This window comes from Mytilus edulis, chromosome 7 (genome assembly GCF_963676685.1).
Source record: "Mytilus edulis chromosome 7, xbMytEdul2.2, whole genome shotgun sequence".
In the NCBI taxonomy this organism is placed as follows: domain Eukaryota; kingdom Metazoa; phylum Mollusca; class Bivalvia; order Mytilida; family Mytilidae; genus Mytilus; species Mytilus edulis.
The window spans coordinates 53599860-53623028 of NC_092350.1; the positions used below are offsets into that span (position 1 = coordinate 53599860).

Below are 23169 nucleotides of genomic sequence, written 5' to 3' on the forward strand. Positions count from 1 at the left end.
CACGGTTTTACTAATATCATTAAGTGAATCAGTGTCATTTTAGATTTTAGACTATTTTTAACGAAGTATCAAAGTGAATAACTTTTAATATCGTCCATGTAAAATAAGCCCATCGTCTTTGCTTTTTATACTGTGAAATAACAAAGTGATTTTAGCTGTATAAGTCCGTGTAATATAAGCCCATTGTGTAAAATCAAGAAATTGATGTGCTCCTAACCACAGGAGGAAGTTACTGAAAGAAGAAGAAGAAGAAGAAGGTAAGAAATTAAACAACTTTAGATTTTTAAAACACTTGTCCGGAAATACCGTGGTGTTAGCAAGTTCCTGCACTTAGATGACACATCATTAATGTGATGGATATACAAATCCTTCATTAATTAACGAAAGAAGAAGAAGAAGAGGTAATCCCATTACAACCCTCGTAAAAGGACGACTTCGTTTGTGGCGACTCGTTTTTAAGTCGTTAAATACCGGTACGATTTGGAAATCCTTAAACTTCCGTTATGTTGCTTGGCGCAAAAACCAGAAAACAGTACAATAGCCAATATGAAAACATACATATATGTCACATAAATAGAGCTGTTCACATTCAAAGGTATGTTATGTTAAAATCAAATTGTCATAAAATATAAGGTAAATCAATAGAATTGTTTTTTTACAGATATAAAAACAATACTGACAAATTCACGAGGCCACCCTTTAATAGTCCAAATAATTATGACGTCTTGAAAGGCTATTATATTTTTTTTCTTTGACGCCTTACTTCGAAATAATTATGACGTCTTGAAAGGCTGTAATGATTTTTTTCTTTGACGCCTAACTTCATAATTATTTGGACTAGGCCACCCTTAACAAACTTAACCTTGAACATATATATCGTATTGGTTCGCATATTGGCCCCATTATGTAGGCGTGCCTACTGTAGCTGACGACGTCACATTAGTTTCTAATTGTCCATATGAAATACAGACTATGCTAGTTTTACAAACTTCTCATGCAAATAAATTCAGTTATTTGATAAGCAATCAAAAATCTTGTGTACAGAATTACAGATGTCGGGACTATCACGACTGGTCCATCAATGGAGAACTTTTGGATACTCCAGTTAATGCTGTTCATTTAGGAATTCAGCGAGATAAGCTCTCCCGTTCTGGAACTAAGGATGTAGTCCCATGTCGCATACAATTAGCTCGACAGACTGTTTATTCTCTCATGGGCGCTGGGTTATATGGACTCAACGGTGTTAATCCAAAAGTGTCCCTTCATTTAATCCGTTGCTACGTAATTCCAAGACTGTTATATGGGCTAGAGGTTATTTTACTCTCTAAAACTGACATTAGTTATCTCTCTACATACTTTATAAAATTTCTTAAGCGTATTCAACATCTTCCAGACCGTACAGCTAATGCTGCAGCTTATCTACTTTTAGGACAAATTCCTATTGAAGCAGAGCTTCATAAAAGAACACTAGGTATATTTAGAAAACATTATTGATAATAAAAATTCTGTTGAACGAGAATTAGCCTTCCGTCAACTGGCAATGAAAACAGAGTCGTCAAACAGCTGGTTTCGTGAACTCGTTACTATCACAGATCTCTATGATCTCCCGTCACCATACGACTTACTAAATCATCCACCATCTAAAGCTAGTTAGAAAAAATTGTTTGTATTGATTGCTCTGTAAATTATTACTGGTCTGCTAAACTAAAATCTGAGGCATCAGGAAAATCATCTCTTAATCTTTTGAACTGTGATGATGCTACATGTACATGTATTTGGAAATATTCATTCCATCTAGAATACATGTGGATCGGATCCTTATTCGACTCTTCGTGCTTGTATTAAATCTAAACTTGCGTGTAATGCGTATACACTTCAATGTGATAAAGCTAAATTTAGTAAATTTCAAGTGAACAATATATATGTCCGCTGTAAGGCTTGGAAAAAGAGAACCGTATACATTTTATTTTAAGGTGCTGTAAACTTGAGTCAACAAGATATAACTTTTTACAAAGCTTCAGTGTTCTAGGATTTTTTTGGCACCTTGACTTACCACGGGTAAGATCAATAAAAAAATTACTTCCCCACATCTAAAAGTTAAATCCGCCAACCAAAATTTAAAAAAAACGATTTCTTACTAAATTTGACAAATATGTTATAGTTATTACTATGTCATTATTAAGAGCTATAATAAATGCAACTGTAAGTTTATTTTCCTCCGATGACAAGAAAAAAAATCGTTTATGTCCCGATTTAAGCACCAGTTATCAATCCGGATTTTCCGATTTTACCGACACCGTGACCGACTTTTAGAATGATAGGAGAAGAATGTGGTCTCTTTTGCGCTTGATTAAACCTAGTAAACGAGTGCTTGAATAAAAGGGCCGATAGACATCGACAAAATCTTCAATCTTTTATCAAAGTTTTTTCTCGTGATTTAATAAAAATAAAAAGCAGATATGGGAAAATTGAAGAGGACCGGGAAATTTCAAGAGTTTTTCGGCTTCCCCGAACTTGAAAATTGACTTACCACCGGGTGACAAAGGCTAAAAAATTACTTACCCGTTGTCCTAATCCACTTACCCCGGGTAACGGGTAATGGGAATCCTAGAACACTGAGCTTAAAATCCTTAATGAGTCAGTCAGTTTCAACACAGCTATATGATGAACTATTCTGTTCCGAAATTAACACTTTACAACTAGTAATCGACTGTAGTAAATTTCATTTTCTTTCTGTAAGCCAAATTTCCACAGTGGAAAGTATTTCAAGAGGACTTTGTTTCAAATAACATCCAGTGCGTTCAACCCTGCTGAGGTAGTACTGATTAAATTAAAAGAAAAAGAAAATTAAGTTAAACATCTATAATACTAAAATTACGAGGTCCAATTTGTCAGCCGTCATCACGTAAAAACGACGAATCAAAGAATTCAACTTTATATACAACTAATATAGTACAAAGGTGTAGATTAAAAATTACACCACTCCAGGCCCTTTTGTTTTCCACGTAATTAATATCGCCAATAATTAGGAAGTTCTTGGTCGAGTCCGATATCGATACCAATAGTATAATCACCTGTTACCTATTACCTTATCTGTACGTTCCGCATCTGACAGGCGCACCACCAAACGATGTATTCAGGATTAATATGCTATATAAACGGGTCATAATCACAGGGTTGACACTACTAAATTGTCAAATTGTTACAAATTGTAGTATTTTAATCCGTAAGACTTTCTAAGATAACAATACGAATACTAAAAATCTGGACTAAAAATAAGTTTCAATTTGTTAGCGGGCATGACGTAAAACAGCGAAACAAAGAATTCAACTTTATTTATAACTAATATAGGACAATGCTGTTGATTAAAAAATACTCCATTCCAGGACCTTTTGTTTTCCAAATATTTAATATTACCAATAATTGATAAGTTCCAGTTCGACGGGTTCAAACAGAAAGATTTGAAAGCAGAGAAAATTGTGTATCTTATAGTCGGCATGACTTTATCAGATGACAGTACTAATACTAAGATAAGGCTTGCGCATAGTTATATACTTTAATTCAGTCACGGACCCGCGATATCACGGGTGTGTTCTAGTCATTTATAAGTTATTATAATGAATAGGCCAAAGTGAATTCATATCATGCTGAGTTACGCATGATACGCATTAACTAATTCGAATTAGTTTAATTCGCATTCAAAACGTTTTACGTCCTAACGTCAATTCTAATCGAATTACAATGTGCGTCAAATTCGCTTTACTGTCCAAACGACGTTAGCTTTTAATTCGTATTAACAAAAACTTATTTCTAGTGCGAATTGACTAATTTGAATTAGTTAACTCGAATCAATTTGAATTAAAAAAGAAGAGTGTGTGGACGCGATAACAGGCCTCTACATTAACATTTTTTCTAACATGTCCCTTTGAACAAGTGGCAAGAAAATCAGCTTGTCCGAACTCTGAACTCACTTGTCCGAATTCATAACTGAAAATCTAACATATTGATGATTTATGGCACACACACAATAATAACACTTGGGCTTTGATTGTACCTAATAAAAGGAGCATTTTGTAATGTTATATGAATACCACATCAAAATACATTTCATTATTTCAGAATGAAAGTTTTTTTGCAAGACTGTGTTCTCTGACTCAATGTCACTATCATTTGTCAATCATTAAATCATCATTTCTTCCCAAACCACTACGTTTCCCTATGGACCTATTCATTCTTTAGTAGTGGTATGGGTTAAACCAAGGATGTAAATACACCTGGCCACCTTGAACATGTATATGAGTTAACCTTTTTAATTTATTTTGATTTGTATATATACATATATGATCATGAAGTACATACACATTTCACTAAAAAATCTGCCTTTTTAGATTTATTTTTTTTATCTTAAATTTTTATATCATAGATCTTATCAAATAAAACCTCTTTTAATGTATTGTTATGCATAAAAGCAAAATCAAATGAAACATACTTTAATTTAATATTTTAAAGTTTAGGTAAACTTCATATGGAGGTGCTCCTAATTCAAGGAAGCTTATACTAAGAAGATACATTAACATTGATTTCTTTCCCCTTACTTATATCCCCCTGGTCAATGGCTGCCAGCATGTTCAAATACTCCAAATCAGAGACATATTATACAAATTTTATATGTCTCTGGTTCAATCAATGAATAATTATTTCATTTAGTATGATCAATAAAACAATCATTCATATTTTTGTGAATGTATAAGTCTTGAATTTGATCTATTTTTATCTGACCTTGATTTTTCACTTGTCCCATCGGACAAGTAGTATGGTGAATCTACTTGGCCGACATCTGTGTCGACTTGTCCCGGACAATCGGACAAACGTTAATGTCGAGCCCTGGATAAGCGAATTCGAATGAATTCGAATCAAATGTCCATGTGAACGAGGCATTAGTGATAGTGTACTGTTGTAGGAATCAAACATAATTTACTTGAATATTAACAGTGGATAGTGAACTTATATTAGTGACAGTGTATTGGAGTTAGAATCGAACATGAACTTGTCAAATGATTTTTGACCCTGTTCCCTATTCAGAAAAGGATGTACATAATATATCTTTATTGCAAAAAAAACATGAAACCCTGACGTGTTAAAATGCAAACATAGTACATTGTATGTATATATATATATACACACAAGTTACAAAAAACATAATAGTATATGATAAATGTTTAAAAAAAGTGAAGCTGATATTAATAACATATATATCAATATATATCATGTATATATATAATAATTGACGAATGTGGACCTTATTTTCGCAATTCCATAGATTGCTTTATATAGTCTACAACACTAGACAAAATATCCTTATTGGGATCTAGAATAGTTTTAAGTTTAGAGTTTAAGTCAAGCTGGTTAAAATTGGATAATGGGTTTTAATTGCATTTATAAGGGAATGTCTTACATTACTGTTAATTTTGGCAATGGAGGAAAAAGTTTTGCTCATCATCTAAAATTTTACAAACTTTGCACAGTCTGTGTTCTCTTTAAATTTTTTTATAACATCCTAATTCAATTTCCAAATTATGATCACTTACACGTAATTTTGTTTGTTTAGATTGTGTTAGAAGTCCTCAAAGGAGTAAGTTCGGTAAGGGCCATATTTGGCCCCAATTATAAAGTTCATAGTTACAAGACAGTAAATGCTTTACGTTGCCTTAAAGACATGTGAGAAAGTTAAACAGAACTGTTTTTGTCAAAGTTTAATTCTAACACGTTGATTTTTACATCCCAAAAAGGTCAAGATAAGGGATTTTTGTGAAATTTGACAAAATCAGCTGGATTTCAACCAAATAAAGGACCAGGAAACATAGAGCGCAGGCGTCGACAAGCTTAATATTCAAATAAGACATTTGAAATGTCTTCACACACATTATTTTAAAAGATCTTTGTTGTCGACGTATGCGCTCTATGTTTCCTGTCCAATAATCTATGGAAATTTACCCATTTTCATTGATTTTTTCGTGAAAAATCAATATGAGTACAACTTGTGACGTCATAATGAAACGCAGAAACGTAAAATTTTCAATAAAATGGCTTATATCCTATCTAGTCAATGTATTAGCTATAATTTATCGTGATATTGGTAAATAAATCTGAATTTGAAATTTACGCTAAAAAAGGGGGCCATTTTAGGACCTTATCGAACATACTCCTTTAATTTCATTTTTAAGTTTACTATAAAGATAGAGTTTTGAACTGTTATCAATATTTGAAAGTTTTTCAAGAGTGATGTTATTATACTTTTCCTTCACAATCTGTTTTAAAAGTTTTTTTGAGTGTATTTTTTATTAGTTTAAAAGGTTTATCAAAATCAACATATATTCTTCTTCATCAATATTAAATTCTTTAAAAATATGCTTGGCAAAAGTGTACCAAGTATATATTCCATCTTTAGTCATACATGTAGATTTATTTACTGCAAAAGCTTCTTTAACAAGAGGGTTTATTTCATGGCAGTTAATTCTACAAAAATATAAACTTGAGTTTTAATAAAGGAGTCAAGCGGAAATCGTCCGAACTCAGACTTTGCAGCTACATGTATATTACATGAGTTTTTTTTAATTCCAAGAACAGTTTTACAAAATTTATGATGAACTTTTTCAAAGTTGATTCTATCTGTCAATGATAATTAAGTATCACAGTTACTTCCATGCAAAGTGGCTCTATTTATGGCTTTAAAAATTGAGTAATAATCTTCCATAAACCAGATCTCACTATTATATAAAATTATGGGTTTAATTAAGGAATCAAATAATTTACATGATAAATCAACAGAGACATGATGAAAATTAGACATATATTTTTTTTATGAAAATAATGCTTTAAGTGCTTTCTTGGATAGCTCATGTGTAGATCTCTTAAATTTTCCTTTATTATCAATAATGTTCCCAAGAAAGTTATACTCTTTAACTTCAGTTAACTGATTTTGTTTATAAATTTTTTTTGACTCAAAAGTATTTCTTAAATGAAAAATCATAATTTTGTTTTTATTTGTATTTACAGTCAGCTGCCATTTGTAGCAATATTTTTCCAGTTTATTCAAAGCAGATTGTAAACCGTTTTGTGATTCTGATAATATTAAAAGATTATCTGCAAAACTAAGACTACTTATTGGTGTTTTATCTAAATACACAGGATCACATGTCCCATCAAAAATTGAATGGAGATCATTAATAAAACAATGTGGGGCTCAAACTGTCCCCTTGTTTGACCCCTTTATTTATTTTAAAAAATTCAGATAATATAGAGGTGGTGGTAATGTGTATTAACGTGTGTAATATTGAAGTCGATGATTGGATTATATTCTACACTGAAAAGTGGGTCGCCTGATATAGGCGGAAATGTACGGACTGAAAGACTTATTTGTTTGGCATTGCGACCCACACTATCACATATGGATCATTTTATGTAAGACAGTCAGTTTTATTGATTTGCAGAGTTAACCAAAGTACCCAGAAAAAACACAGAACTCAGAGACAGGAAACTGACAAATTAACCATATAAAATGTATGATGCACGTGAAAATTGAACAGTAATTGTGGGACTGCCCATTGAACAGGAATCCGGATCCGTTCCGTGTTCGCTCTGATTCTTGTTCGCCCTAGGACCTGTTCGCTCTACTTCTTGTTTGCCCTAGGACAGTTGACGCTGATTTTTCATAGCATATATTTTATTATAGGATACATTTGTAACTAAGACAGACTAAGTTATTGCTTGTTGGAAATTTCGCCGACTATTTATCTTGTTTTGCTGTATATTTACTATCATTTAATTTATCTGTAAGTAATGTAATCACTCTGATTTTATTTAATATTATATAAATTGTTTTTAATGTATATAATTACCTTACACGTTTGTGTGCTTTGCGAGTTTTAATCCCCTTCATAAATTTGTCTTACTGTATTGAGACTTTAAATTAATTGAAAAAGTATTGAGAAATTAAGGTGTGCTGTGACTTATTGTGTTCTGTATTTGCTTACATTTATAAATTAATTCAGAGAGAAAAAGACACTTTCCTCTTCCATATATATATCAAATTTGTCAAAACAAACTTGAGATAAAAGAAGCCAAGCTGTGAAAATACAGTTCCTTTTAATGTCTTTAATACAATCTTACATTCATTGTTTAAACTCCTACCAAGCAGACCTCTTTCTTTTATTTTCATTAATAATGCATCATTAGCAATTAATACAGCAATAAAGTGATTTCAAAGACATAATAAATATACCTTAACATTATTCTAAATTGCAAACAAGCCTAGGGCGAAGGAACCCACCACGAACGGACCTAGGGCGAACATGTACCTAGATCAAATGGACCCGTTTTCATTGAACAGAGACCTGATGTCACATCTTGAAGATGTGGTCACAGTTTGGTATTAAAATAATCATATTTTAAATGGCTCAACCACTATGGTTCCTTGTACAAATAGACAATGATTTAAAACTTTGATTGTTTGCTTTGATTTTATAAACATCACTTTCTACACCATATGGGTAATTTCATGGCAGTCAGTTTTTTTGACAGACTAAACCGTAGTACTTGAAGGAAAGCGCCAACCTGTGGGAGGAAACTGACTAACCTTATCACATATGACATGAAAATAGAACCTTAATTTGCAACTGTCCAACTAGGGCTCAAACCAACACCTAGAGGTACATGTGACAAACTACCATAATATAAACACGCCTACTACCCCTGATAAGTTTTGAGGATAAAGGATCTGTACCAAATCAGGATAGCAAAATATTAAAAAATTGGGAGGTTGGCACAAATAGACATGGTGTTTATACTGATATTATCCCAGTGCAATGTTTTTCAGGGCTAGGTTTAAAACGTACATGTATGATAAATTCAAAATGGAAATATATGCAGCAGGACAGACAATTGTTGCAGATTTACAGGTTTATAGTAGTTTTGTAACAGTAGATGCTAGCCTGGTACAAAACATTCATATTTTGAAGACTAGCATCTTGTGTCATTTGAAGTACTTAGACAAAAAACTTATAAAAGAATAAAAGGATAACAATGTGCATTTGTCATGTTTGTTTTAATTAAAACACATATATTCCTTCCATGAATTGCATATACATTTATTTAATTTATTACAAATCTTTGTCAGTCAAATGTATGTTTATAGGGTATATATACAGTTATGTACAATGTAATTTCTGGGCTTCTGTTTATACTTTAAAATACTGTGTGATATGCTCCTTCCTTAAAGGGGTTGTCAGTGTATGACCTGATGCCCAGAGTTCCATATAGCCACTTGTTTGTTTTTAGCTCACCTGGCCCGAAGGGCCAAGTGAGCTTTTCTCATCACTTGGCGTCCGGCGTCCGTCGTCCGTCGTCGTCGTCCGTCGTCGTTAACTTTTACAAAAATCTTCTCCTCTGAAACTACTGGGCCAAATCAAACCAAACTTGGCCACAATCATCATTGGGGTATCTTGTTTAAAAAATGTGTGGCGTGACCCGGTCAACCAACCAAGATGGCCGCCACGGCTAAAAATAGAACATAGGGGTAAAATGCAGTTTTTGGCTTATAACTCAAAAACCAAAGCATTTAGAGCAAATCTGACATGGGGTAAAAATGTTTATCAGGTCAAGATCTATCTGCCCTGAAATTTTCAGATGAATCGGTCAATCGGTTGTTGGGTTGCTGCCCCTGAATTGGTAATTTTGAGGAAATTTTGCTGTTTTTGGTTATTATCTTGAATATTATTATAGATAGAGATAAACTGTAAACAGCAATAATGTTCAGCAAAGTAAGATCTACAAATAAGTCAACATGACCAAAATGGTCAGTTGACCCGTTTAGGAGTTATTGCCCTTTATAGTCAATTTTTAACCATTTTTCGTAAATTAAAGTTATCTTTTACAAAAATCTTCTCCTCTGAAACTACTGGGCCAAATTAATTCAAACTTGGCCACAATCATCTTTGGGGTATCTAGTTTAAAAAATGTGTGGCGTGACCTGGTCAACCAACCAAGATGGCCGCCACCGCTAAAAATAGAACATAGGGGTAAAATGCAGTTTTTGGCTTATAACTCAAAAACCAAAGCATTTTGAGGAAATCTGACAAAGGATAAAAATGTTTATCAGGTCAAGATCTATCTTCCCTGAAATTTTCAGATGAATCGGTCAATGGGTTGTTGGGTTGCTGCCCCTGAATTGGTAATTTTGAGGAAATTTTGCTGTTTTTGGTTATTATCTTGAATATTATTATAGATAGAGATAAACTGTAAACAGCAATAATGTTCAGCAAAGTAAGATCTACAAATAAGTCAACATGACCAAAATGGTCAGTTGACCCGTTTAGGAGTTATTGCCCTTTATAGTCAATTTTTAACCATTTTTCGTAAATTAAAGTAATCTTTTACAAAAAGCTTCTCCTCTGAAACTACTGGGCCAAATTAATTCAAACTTGGCCACAATCATCTTTGGGGTATCTTGTTTAAAAAATGTGTGGCGTGACCTGGTCAACCAACCAAGATGGCCGCCAAAATAGAACATAGGGGTAAAATGCAGTTTTTGGCTTATAACTCAAAAATCAAAGCATTTTGAGGAAATCTGACATGGGGATATAAATGTTTATCAGGTCAAGATCTATCTGCCCTGAAATTTTCAGATGAATCGGTCAATCGGTTGTTGGGTTGCTGCCCCTGAATTGGTAATTTTGAGGAAATTTTGCTGTTTTTTGTTATTATCTTGAATATTATTATAGATAGAGATAAATTGTAAACAGCAATAATGTTCAGCAAAGTAAGATCTACAAATAAGTCAACATGACCAAAATGGTCAGTTGACCCCTTTAGGAGTTATTGCCCTTTATAGTCAATTTTTAACCATTTTTCATAAATCTAAGTAATCTTTTACAAAATCTCCACTGAAACTACTAGGCCACAATCATCTTTGGGGTATCTAGTTTGAAAAATGTGTCCGATGACCTGGCCATTCAACCAAGATGGCCACCACGGCTAAAAATAGAACATAGGGGTAAAATGCAGTTTCTGGCTTATAACTATGAAACCAAAGCATCTAGAGCAAATCTGACAAGAAGTTAAATTGTTAATCAAGTCAATATCTATCTGCCCTGAATTTTTCAGATGAATTGGACAACTGGTTGTTGGGTTGCTGCCCTCCAATTGGTAATTTTTAAAGAAATTTTGCCGTTTTTGGTTATCTTGAATACTATTATAGATAGCGATAAACTGTAAACAGCAATAATGTTCAGCAAAGTAAGATCTACAAATAAGTCAACATGACCTAAATGGTCAATTGACCCCTTAAGGAGTTATTGCCCTTTATAGTCAATTTTTAACAATTTTCATTAATTTGGTAAATTTATGTAAATTTTTACCAAATATAGTTCTCTGTTACTAATGGGCAAAGTTCATTATAGATATAATTGTAAGAAGCAAAATCATTCAGTAAAGTAAGAACTTCAAACACATCACCATCACCAAAATACAATTTTGTCATGAATCCATTTGTGTCCTTTGTTTAATATGCACATAGACCAAGGTGAGCGACACAGGCTCTTTAGAGCCTCTAGTTACCAATAACAATGAGGAATTTTTTAGCATTTATTTAATTATTGTTCATGTGTATACATATGACCTTATGTCCTGAATCCCCTATAGCCACTTGTTTGTTTTTACCAATAACCATGAGGAATTGTCTTTATTTTATTACTGTTAATGTTTGTGAGTCAGTGTATGACCTTATGCCCAGAGTCCCATATAGCCACTTGTTTGTTTTTACCAATAACCATGAGGAATTGTCTAACCCTTATTACTGTTAATGTTTGTGAGTCAGTGTATGACCTTATGCCCAGAGTCCCATATAGCCACTTGTTTGATTTTACTAATAACAATGAGGAATTGTTTAGCATTTATTACTGTTAATGTTTGTGAGTCAGTGGATGACCTTTATGCCCAGAGTCCCATATAGCCACTTGTTTGATTTTACTAATAACCATGAGGAATTGTCTAACATTTATTACTGTTAATGTTTATGAGTCAGTGTATGACCTTATGCCCGGAGTCCCATATAGCCACTTGTTTGTTTTTGGAAAATGACGCAGTCATTGTTCTATTACTGGCGACCTGAACTTCATTACATTTCTCTGCCTACCGCGCTTGGTTTCGTATTTACTATTTTCTATACAAACTGGAATCTGCTTGTGTTATCATTAATTATGCATGAGAGGTCATTGTGTAGTAATAAGCCAGGAACCAGTTTACAAACTAACTGGTTTCTGCTTGTATTCCACTACACTCGGACAAAGTGTTGTAGTTTGACGGGAACCAGTTTAGAATTTGTAAACTACAAAACGTAATCGGTTATTGTTCATTCCGTTTTGGTGTTTCATACCGACTTTTATGGTTTGAATAAGCTTAAGACCCTTCAAACATTAATGTGATAGGTATATTAAAGACTATTTTACAAAAGGATGGAACTGTTTTGCTTTCAAAGTCGTACTATAGTGATATCTGTTATGTACGGATTTCCACTCTCACCGGTTGATTTCTTTTTTTACACGTGCTTTTGAAACTTCCTGTTTAAACATCGCAAGTTTTAAAATTGTTTTTTGAGTGAATTTAACTTATTTTAACAATCATGAAGCGTTCCAGAATCATTTTCAAGCAGTTTCTTCTTCTCTTTGATGATGGAAAATAGGTTTTTCTCAAGAAAATACCGCAAACGATCGCAGAGGAATTGAAACGTACAAGTCAAGTCGGCACCTGGTTAAATTGGCATCTAGTCAAATCGTCCCTATTTGACGTCAATTCGGCATCCAATAATATTTGTTATAATATTTTCTATTCAATTAATTAATAACTGTTACCAAGTACATAGTGAATATGTTGTTGTGTATTTAGGTAAACAACGAAACCAAAGTGAAATTATGTTGTTGTGTATAAAGGTAAACAACGAAGCCCTTACCCAAGCTGTTGTTTTAACAATTAGACAATTATTAAAAAAAAATGGAAAACTATGAGTCCCTTTCAATAAATCAAACTTTCATGCCAAATAATAAGCAAATTTAAGGTGTTTTTTTTTCAGTAAAGTTTAAAAAGCATTAAACAAACAATCCTGTAAAATGCTCAACTGGTTTAAATAATGCATAAAAATATCCAATATCTCATGTATTAGTCCAAATAATTATGACGTCTGGCAAGGCTATTTTATTTTTTTTTCTGTGACGTCTTCCTACGAAGTTCGTAGTAAGGCGTCCCAGAAAAAAATTAACATAGCCTTGCGGTCATAGAAAGGTGTCCCAGAATAAAATTAAAAAAGCCTTGCCAGACGTAATAATTATTTTGACTACTCATATATATATCATTAAAAATACACCAAAAATGTCATTTAGTTGAGAAAAATAAATATATACAAAATGTACAATGAACACCCAAAAATGTGAAAGTTAGTATTTAACACTTTTTGCTTAAATACTGAAAAAAATTCTGGCAACCCCTTACTTATTTTTACTCTTTTTGCTTAAAATACTGTTAAAATATATATTTAACATGGGTGACGAATTGACTATATCAGGTGTCGATTTAACCAGGTGCTGATTTGTCCAGATGCCAATTTAACCAGGTGCCGGTTTGACTAGAATTCTTTGACAAATGTTTGAAATTACCTGAGTTTCATTAGACCTTTGATAACAGTAACAAAAAGATTATTTACTTAATATTTTGTGGTATCAGGTCTGTTCGCGCCCAATACACTTTCGCACCTTGCAGGTTCGCACCTCGCACGTTCGCACCCAAGGTCCGATCGCACTCTACTCATTCGCGCTCAATTTTAATTCAAATTCAAGTTGAATAATTGGAAAATCATGATTGTTGTTTTAAATTGCTTTGGTGTAAATACTGAATGTATTTATAGCTTGGTATGAGTAAAACATTGAAGATTTTAATGGAAAAACACAAAAGATAATTGTTTTTAACAGCTTGGTCCCTTTGATCTGAAACAACGAAACAATAAAATATAGGAACCAAAATATAGCAATCCACTATTATAATCAAAACATGATAAAATCTATTCAACACACAGAAAAAAACATAGTCAGAATCTCACTTCATTTTGAAAGAAGTCAATGAAACAAAGTTATAGCAATACACTAACCAAAACATGATTAAGAGTTATTCAACACAAAATAAAACGTTGACAAAATACCACTTTAATTAGAAAGGATTATTATTATTTTTAACAATACGCTATCCAAAACATGATTAAGATTTATTCAACACAAATAAAAATGCTGTCTCACTTTATTTTGAGACAATGACAACAATTATACTTATAAGAAAACACTTGCTTACAGAGTTATTAAACACAAAACCAATTAAGATTGGGTGCGAACATTTAGGGTGTGAAAGTGAAAGGGGGCGAACATGAGTGGGCGCGAACGGACCCGGATTCAGACTATGTACCAGTGAGAAATATACAAGCCTTTCTACGGTATTTATTTGTACAATTCAGGTAGTCTTGACCTATTCATTTGTTTTAAAAAACAGCCAGTTGTCACCTTCACTTCACACACACACATGTATACGAATATCAATTACATGTATATGCTTACGAGACATGTTGCATTGTTAAACTAATTACAGTATGTGAAAATCAAGACTTGCATAAAAACTATCCCAATATTAGAGACAGTGGCGTCATTTTTCTTCAGAGCTTTCAGCTCTTTGATTACCAATAACCATGAGGAATTGTCTAACATTTATTACTGTTAATGTTTATGAGTCAGTGTTTGACCTTATGCTCAGAGTCCCATATAGCCACTTGTTTGTTTTTATCAATAACCATGAGGAATTGTTTTAATAGCGTTTATTACTTCATGTTTGTCAATCAGTGTATGACCTAATTGACCTTATGCCCAGAATCCCATATAGCCACTTGTTTGTTTATATCAATAAATATGAGGAAATGTTTAGCATTTCTTACTGTTCATGTTTGTGAGTCAGTTTATGACCTTATGCCCAGAATCCCATATAGCCACTTGTTTGATTTTACCAATAAAGATGAGGAATTGTTTAGCATTTATTACTGTTAATGTTTGTGAGTCAGTGTATGACCTTATGCCCAGAATCCCATATAATCACTTGTTTGATTTTACCAATAATCATGAGGAATTGTCTAACATTTATTACTGTTAATGTTTGTGAGTCAGTGTATGACCTTATGCCCAGAGTCCCATATAGCCACTTGTTTGTTTTTACCAATAACCATTAGGAATTGTTTAGCATTTATTACTGTTCATGTTTGTGAGTCAGTGTATAACCTTATGCTCAGAGTCCCATATAGCCACTTGTTTGTTTTTACCAATAACGATTAGGAATTGTCTAACATTTAATACTGTTCATGTTTGTAAGTCAGTGAATGACCTTATGCCCAGAGTCCCATATAGCCACTTGTTTGTTTATAAACCAATAACAATGTGGAATTGTTCAGCATTTATTACTGTTGTTGTTTTTCAGTCAGTGTATGACCTTATACCTAGAGTCCCATATAGCCACTTGTTTGTTTTTACCAATAACAATGAGGAATTGTTCAGCATTTATTACTGTTGATGTTTTTCAGTCAGTGTATGACCTTATACCCAGAATCCCATATAGCCACTTGTTTGTTTTTACCAATAACAATGAGGAATTGTTCAGCATTTATTACTGTTGATGTTTTTCAGTCAGTGTATGACCTTATACCCAGAGTCCCATATAGCCACTTGTTTGTTTTTACCAATAACTATGAGGAAATGTTTAGCATTTCTTACTGTTCATGTTTGTGAGTCAGTTTATGACCTTATGCCCAGAGTCCCATATAGCCACTTGTTTGTTTTTACCAATAAAAATGAGGAATTGTTTAGCATTTATTACTGTTAATGTTTGTGAGTCAGTGTATGACCTTAATAGCCACTTGTTTGTTTTTACCAAAAACCATGAGGAATTGTTTAGCATTTATTACTGTTAATGTTTGTGAGTCAGTGTATGACCTTATGCCCAGAGTCACATATAGCCACTTGTTTGTTTTTACCAATAACCATGAGGAATTGTTTAACATTTATAACTGTTAATGTTTGTGAGACAGTGTTTGACCTTATGCCCAGAGTCCCATATAGCCACTTGTTTGTTTTTACCAATCACCATGAGGAATTGTCTTTATTTTATTACTGTTAATGTTTGTGAGTCAGTGTATGACCTTATGCCCAGAGTCCCATATAGCAACTTGTTTGATTTTACCAATAAAGATGAGGAATTGTCTTTATTTTATTACTGTTAATGTTTGTGAGTCAGTGTTTGACCTTATGCCCAGAGTCCCATATAGCCACTTGTTTGTTTATACCAAAAACCATGAGGAATTGTTTAGCATTTATTACTGTTAATGTTTGTGAGTCAGTGTATGACCTTATGCCCAGAATCCCATGTAACCACTTGTTTGTTGATACCAATAACAATGTGGAATTGTTTAGCATTTATTACTGTTGGAGTTTTTCAGTCAGTGTATGACCTTATACCCAGAATCCCATATAGCCACTTGTTTGTTTTTACCAATAACAATGAGGAATTGTTCAGCATTTATTACTGTTGATGTTTTTCAGTCAGTGTATGACCTTATACCCAGAGTCCCATATAGCCACTTGTTTGTTTTTACCAATAACTATGAGGAAATATTTAGCATTTCTTACTGTTCATGTTTGTGAGTAAGTTTATGACCTTATGCCCAGAGTCCCATTTAGCCACTTGTTTGTTTTTACCAATAAAGATGAGGAATTGTCTTTATTTTATTACTGTTAATGTTTGTGAGTCAGTGTTTGACCTTATGCCCAGAGTCCCATATAGCCACTTGTTTGATTTTACTAATAACAATGAGGAATTGTTTAGCATTTATTACTGTTAATGTTTGTGAGTCAGTGTATGACCTTATGCCCAGAGTCCCATATAAGCACTTGTTTGATTTTACCAATAACCATGAGGAATTGTTTAGCATTGATTACTGTTAATGTTTGCGGGTCAGTGTTTGACCTTATGCCCAGAGTCCCATATAGCCACTTGTTTGTTTATACCAAAAACCATGAGGAATTGTTTAGCATTGATTACTGTTAATGTTTGTGAGTCGGTGTATGACCTGATGCCCAGAATCCCATGTAACCACTTGTTTGTTTATACCAATAACAATGAGGAATTGTTCAGCATTTATTACTGTTGATGTTTTTCAGTCAGTGTATGACCTTATACCCAGAGTCCCATATAGCCACTTGTTTGTTTTTACCAATAACTATGAGGAAATATTTAGCTTTTCTTACTGTTCATGTTTGTGAGTCAGTTTATGACCTTATGCCCAGAGTCCCATATAGCCACTTGTTTGTTTTTACCAATAACAATGAGGAATTGCATAGCATTTATTACTGTTAATGTTTGTGAGTCAGTGTTTGACCTTATGCCCAGAGACCCATATAGCCACTTGTTTGTTTTTACCAAAAACCATGAGGAATTGTTTAGCATTTATTACTGTTAATGTTTGTGAGTCAGTGCACATGTATGACCTTATGCCCAAAGTCCCATATAGCCACTTGTTTGTTTTTACCAATAACCATGAGGAATTGTCTAACATTTATTACTGTTAATGTTTGTGAGTCAGTGTTTGACCTTATGCCCAGAGTCCCATATAGCAACTTGTTTGATTTTACCAATAAAGATGAGGAATTGTCTTTATTTTATAACTGTTAATGTTTGTGAGTCAGTGTTTAACCTTATGCCCAGAGTCCCATATAGCCACTTGTTTGTTTTTACCAATAACCATGAGGAATTGTCTTTATTTTATTACTGTTAATGTTTGTGAGTCAGTGTATGACCTTATGCCCAGAATCCTATATAGCCACTTGTTTGTTTTTACCAATAAAGATGAGGAATTGTCTTTATTTTATTACTGTTAATGTTTGTGAGTCAGTGTTTGACCTTATGCCCAGAGTCCCATATAGCCACTTGTTTGTTTTTACCAATAACCATGAGGAATTGTCTTTATTTTATTACTGTTAATGTTTGTGAGTCAGTGTATGACCTTATGCCCAGAATCATTTATAGCCACTTGTTTGTTTTTACCAATAAAGATGAGGAATTGTTTAGCATTTATTACTGTTCATGTTTGTGAGTCAGTTGATGACCTTATGCCCAGAGTCCCATATAGCCACTTGTAATAACAATGAGGAAATGTTCAGCATTGATCACTTTTTATGTTTGTGAGTGAGTGTATGACCTTATGCCCGGAATCCCATATAGCCACTTGTTTGTTTTTACCAATAAAGATGAGGAATTGTTTAGCATTTATTACTGTTAATGGTTGTGAGTCAGTGTATGACCTTATGCCCAGAATCCCATATAGCCACTTGTTTGTTTTTACCAATAACCATGAGGAATTGTCTAACATTTATTACTGTTAATGTTTGTGAGTCAGTGTATGACCTTATGCCCAGAGTCCCATATAGCCACTTGTTTGTTTTTACCAATAACCATGAGGAATTGTCTAACATTTATTAATGTTAATGTTTGTGAGTCAGTGTATGAACTTATGCCCAGAGTCCCATATAGCCACTTGTTTTTTTTTACCAATAACCATGAGGAATTGTCTTAACATTTATTACTGTTAATGTTTGTGAGTCAGTGTATGACCTTATGCCCAGAGTCCCATATAGCCACTTGTTTGTTTTTACCAATACCAATGAGGAATTGTCTAACATTTATTACTGTTAATGTTTGTGAGTCAGTGTTTGACCTTATTCACAGAGTCCCATATAGCCACTTGTTTGTTTATACCAATAACCATGAGGAATTGTCTAACATTTATTACTGTTAATGTTTGTGAGTCAGTGTATGAACTTATGCCCAGAGTCCCATATAGCCACTTGTTTGTTTTTACCAATAACCATGAGGAATTGTCTTAACATTTATTACTGTTAATGTTTGTGAGTCAATGTATGACCTTATGCCCAGAGTCCCATATAGCCACTTGTTTGTTTTTACCAATACCAATAAGGAATTGTCTAACATTTATTACTGTTAATGTTTGTGAGTCAGTGTTTGACCTTATTCACAGAGTCCCATATAGCCACTTGTTTGTTTATACCAATAACCATGAGGAATTGTCTAACATTTATTACTGTTAATGTTTTTGAGTCAGTGTATGAACTTATGCCCCGAGTGCCATATAGCCACTTGTTTGTTTTTACCAATAACAATGTGGAAATGTTCAGCATTTATTACTGTTAATGTTTGTGAGTCAGTGTATGACCTTATTCCCAGAGTGCCATATAGCCACTTGTTTGATTTTACCAATAAAGATGAGGAATTGTTCAGCATTTATTACTGTTAATGTTTGTCAGTCAGTGTTTGACCTTATTCACAGAGTCCCATATCTATAGGCACTTGTTTGTTTATAGCAATAACTATTTGCCACTGATTATTAAGCAACCAACAATCAATTAAACTTAAGGTTAACAGGGGTTATGCCATCATCAGTGTTTAAATACCTGTAACTCAACGTTTAACGCTAAAGTCTATTTTTCTTTGCAATATAATGTTTTGTCAAATGCTTAAATTTTATCTTTGTGTACATGTTTGCTAAAATTTTATCAATTTTCTGCAAAGCTAAAATTTTATCTTTCTGGATGCTTAAATTTTAGCTTTTGGTCTGAAAAAGAACCAGCTAAAATTTTAGCTCTCCTTTATATTACTTATTGATTTAAGCTAAACTTTTATGTTATTATACTTTTATTGCTTCAGGACTGATGAAGATTGTACAGCAGAATAAAAATGATTGCTCATTTGGGATTATCTCTTGTCCTTGATATATAGTTAAACAAGTGCAGAGATATTTTTGCCTGAGCTTTTGTTCTTTTTCATCAATGTTCAGAAAGAAGAAATAGAGACAAATGATAGAAGAATAAAGACAAATTTGGTAAGTTTTTAAATATTGATAAAGTTATAACATTTTGAGGTAAAATTTTAGTTTTTTGCAATATTCTTTAAAAAATCTACTCTTGAGAAAATGAGACAGTCTCAAAATTTAAAATCCTCCCTTACAACCACTATTAAAATATTTAGTCATGCAATTTCAAATTAATAAGAAAAAATGGAACGTTGCGATAACTTGAGGTAAAAGCCTTGTTGATCTGAAAGACTCCCAACAGTGTTACAGTTGGTGCGGCTGTTGATCCCACTGAAGGATTAAAGCAGTTCAGTTCATGTACATTTGTTCATGACTAATAAATTCAAAAAAATTTATGTAAAAACGATAGAAACAAAAACGCAAAGGGTTGTGTTTGAATTTAGATTCGAAATGGCCAAATTCAAAAAGTATATCAAAACATAACAACATTGTACTTGATAGAAAAATCTTAAAAAAAAGAAATCATATCAGTAACTATATGTCATAAAATGCTTATATCCTGTGATTCAAATACAGTTCATTTATATTCTTTGTTCGTAAAATCTAAAACAAATTGAGACTCTGACCGAGGGCGCACATCAAATATGTTAGTTTCATTGTATAAATCCTTTCTCTGACTCGTATGCACTTTTGAAACTTTTTGTTCAACCGCAAGCATTTAATCAATTCTCAGGAAGACACATATGAAACATCACATTAAATGAGTAAGTATTGCAAAACGTTCGTTCAGAATGAAGGACAGGTTTGGACTGTTGGTGTAATGAATGGAATGTTTGAAACGTGCTGGAATTTAAACTACTACGTACAATGTACCAACCCTTCAAAATGTGTTTCAAATGCTTTTTGCGTGGAAAGTGCTAAGCATCTTACAAACAAAGGGCATTGAAGTTCACGATACAATTCCAACCGAGTATGGCTTCGTATTTATACAGCTCGCGTTCTGTTAGAGAAGTCTAAATTACATTATTCTGACACGGGGACACCCTTAGGTTTATTTAATATTGTGAAATAATTTAATGATTCGGAACAGTTACATGTGATAACATGCGTAACTTTTAGATATGTTTTGGACAATGAATTCAATTAGAAAGGACAAAGAGTGTACAATTTTGTTCATGAAAAAGAAACATCAAGTTATCAAAACAATTTACATGAAAACACATTTTGACAGTAACATTTCAGTTTAACTTTCAACCAACTACATGTAGTAATATTTTTTAAATTAAATAGTATAAACGAATCAACACGGTGAATTTGTATCTTTATGCAGGAGGAATCTTCTGAGAGTCTATGGTGAAAGGAAGCACATAGAAAAGGCGATGAAATTAACTCCTAAGAGAAAATAAAATGTCAGAGAAAAAAAACATAGTCAAAATTCCCGAAGGACACAAAATGTGTAAGTCGTACTTATATGTAACGTTTGTAAACAATCAATAAGAAACGGCTTACCGTTTTTTCTTTTACTGTCGCAACAAAAAGTCACTATAAAGTATGTATATGGAGTTGTGCTTGAAATTGGCATGCTTACATGGAGGCTGTGCAGTTCATCAATAAATGCGCATCTGTTGTTATGAAGTTAATGAGAAGATTGCATGTATGGTGTATTGATTAAGTATAATGTTTACATGTACATGTTTTATAAAGATTACCAGACTAAATGCGCTTACTTTTGCGAATTTTTTCCATAGTCAAATATGCCAGTAGCAATACTAAAAAGTTCGTTCATTACCAATTGATAATTACATTACATGTATGATTCATTATAATACGTTATTCTGAATGGCTAAATGCAATCTCGCGTTATTCATCAATGAACTTCATTACAAAATTAATTTTAACATTTATGATGACACGTGCTCATACTATGAAGGATGATAGGCCGTCGGAAGGGGACAATAATGGCTGACCCGTGTTAAGAGAGAACTATATCTCTTGCACGTAAAATACACCCTTGTAGATTTCGAAAAAGAGCAGGCTAATGACGGTACAAGGCAGTACTCGCACCCTCAAAGTGGAAAGGGGTTAATATGAGTTGCAAAACATGTTTCCCAATCCACTATAAATAAATATGTTTAAACTAATACAGGTAAATAAAAGAAAACAAACTTGATAGTAATCGTATTGTCATGATCATAGCGAAAAAATGTAATTATGAGTATTGAATTCAACGTCTTCTTTAACCTTGCAACTTCCTAGAGTTGAAAAAAGCGTGACCGTGCGTACATTTTTAGAATGAAGTGCTTCCGCGCTTCATCCAAAATGTACTTCCGTCAACGCTTTACACCCCAATGAAGCATTCGATTCTTAAATAGTAATGAGGAAAAGGTTTCATGTAATGAATGCTATCTTAAGGATACGTTTACTGCATGTGGTGCCACTTCCATCGCGAATGCCACTTTTTTGCTCAAGACTACCCAAAATGATGAATTTTAAAAAGCATCAAATAAAACTTAAAAGAGTTTATTCAGAATATATCAACCGTCTTTTATCTTGACAGGCCTTTGTTTCAACTGTTACTTTTTGTACAAGTATAAACTTCTTAAAAAAGTCATGTCTCGCCTCAGCGAACATTTAGTGTTGCTGTTAACTGTGGTCACGATCTGCTGGCTACTTCGGGCAGCTGTGATAATCCCGTTTTTTTTTGTTTTTTGTTTTTGTTTTTGTTTTTTTTTTTGGGGGGGGGGGGGTGGTGGTTCCTGCAGCTCACGACTTACTTTTCACCAGTTTGAATATGCCTTGGGTATAAGATAATTATAGATATTAAGAATGATCAAGATCATAGACCTTCGTTACTCTTATTATCTATGCTCAACCTACATGTACATGTACCTGTAAGACTTGATATGAATGTTTACACTGAACGAAAGAGGCGAAAGAGGATTGGGGCAAGGTGACGTAACAATCACATGCCAATGTGTCTGCTATTATACACAATAGGAGACTTCTTTTACCACTACATTTCTAGCGTGAGGATATTGGATGTCACATAGCTGCAAAGTTTTCAGTATCCAGTTAGAAATAAATGTAAAGAGAGATAATACTTGTATGATGAATAGTTCTAATGTAATATCTACTGGTACTATTTTATTTATATACAAAAAATACAGGTAAACATGTATTTCTTTCCGGTTGGTTCACGTTTTTTTCTGAATAAA

At 33.2% G+C, this 23169-nt stretch overlaps 1 protein-coding gene across 2 annotated transcripts in view; it reads right to left on the reverse strand.

The window, feature by feature from the left end:
* The window catches only part of LOC139481778 (short-chain collagen C4-like), an 84107-nt gene extending 62455 nt beyond the window's left edge, over nt 1-21652 (reverse strand). The window contains exon 1 of one of the 2 annotated variants that reach the window (XM_071265279.1): nt 21464-21652. In XM_071265279.1, coding sequence (XP_071121380.1) covers nt 21464-21536 — 73 coding nt within the window. In that variant the 5' untranslated portion in view covers nt 21537-21652. The remainder of the gene's footprint in view (nt 1-21463) is intronic. The other variant, XM_071265280.1, reaches the window with a different exon arrangement.
* Between the last annotated feature and the right edge of the window lie 1517 nt (nt 21653-23169).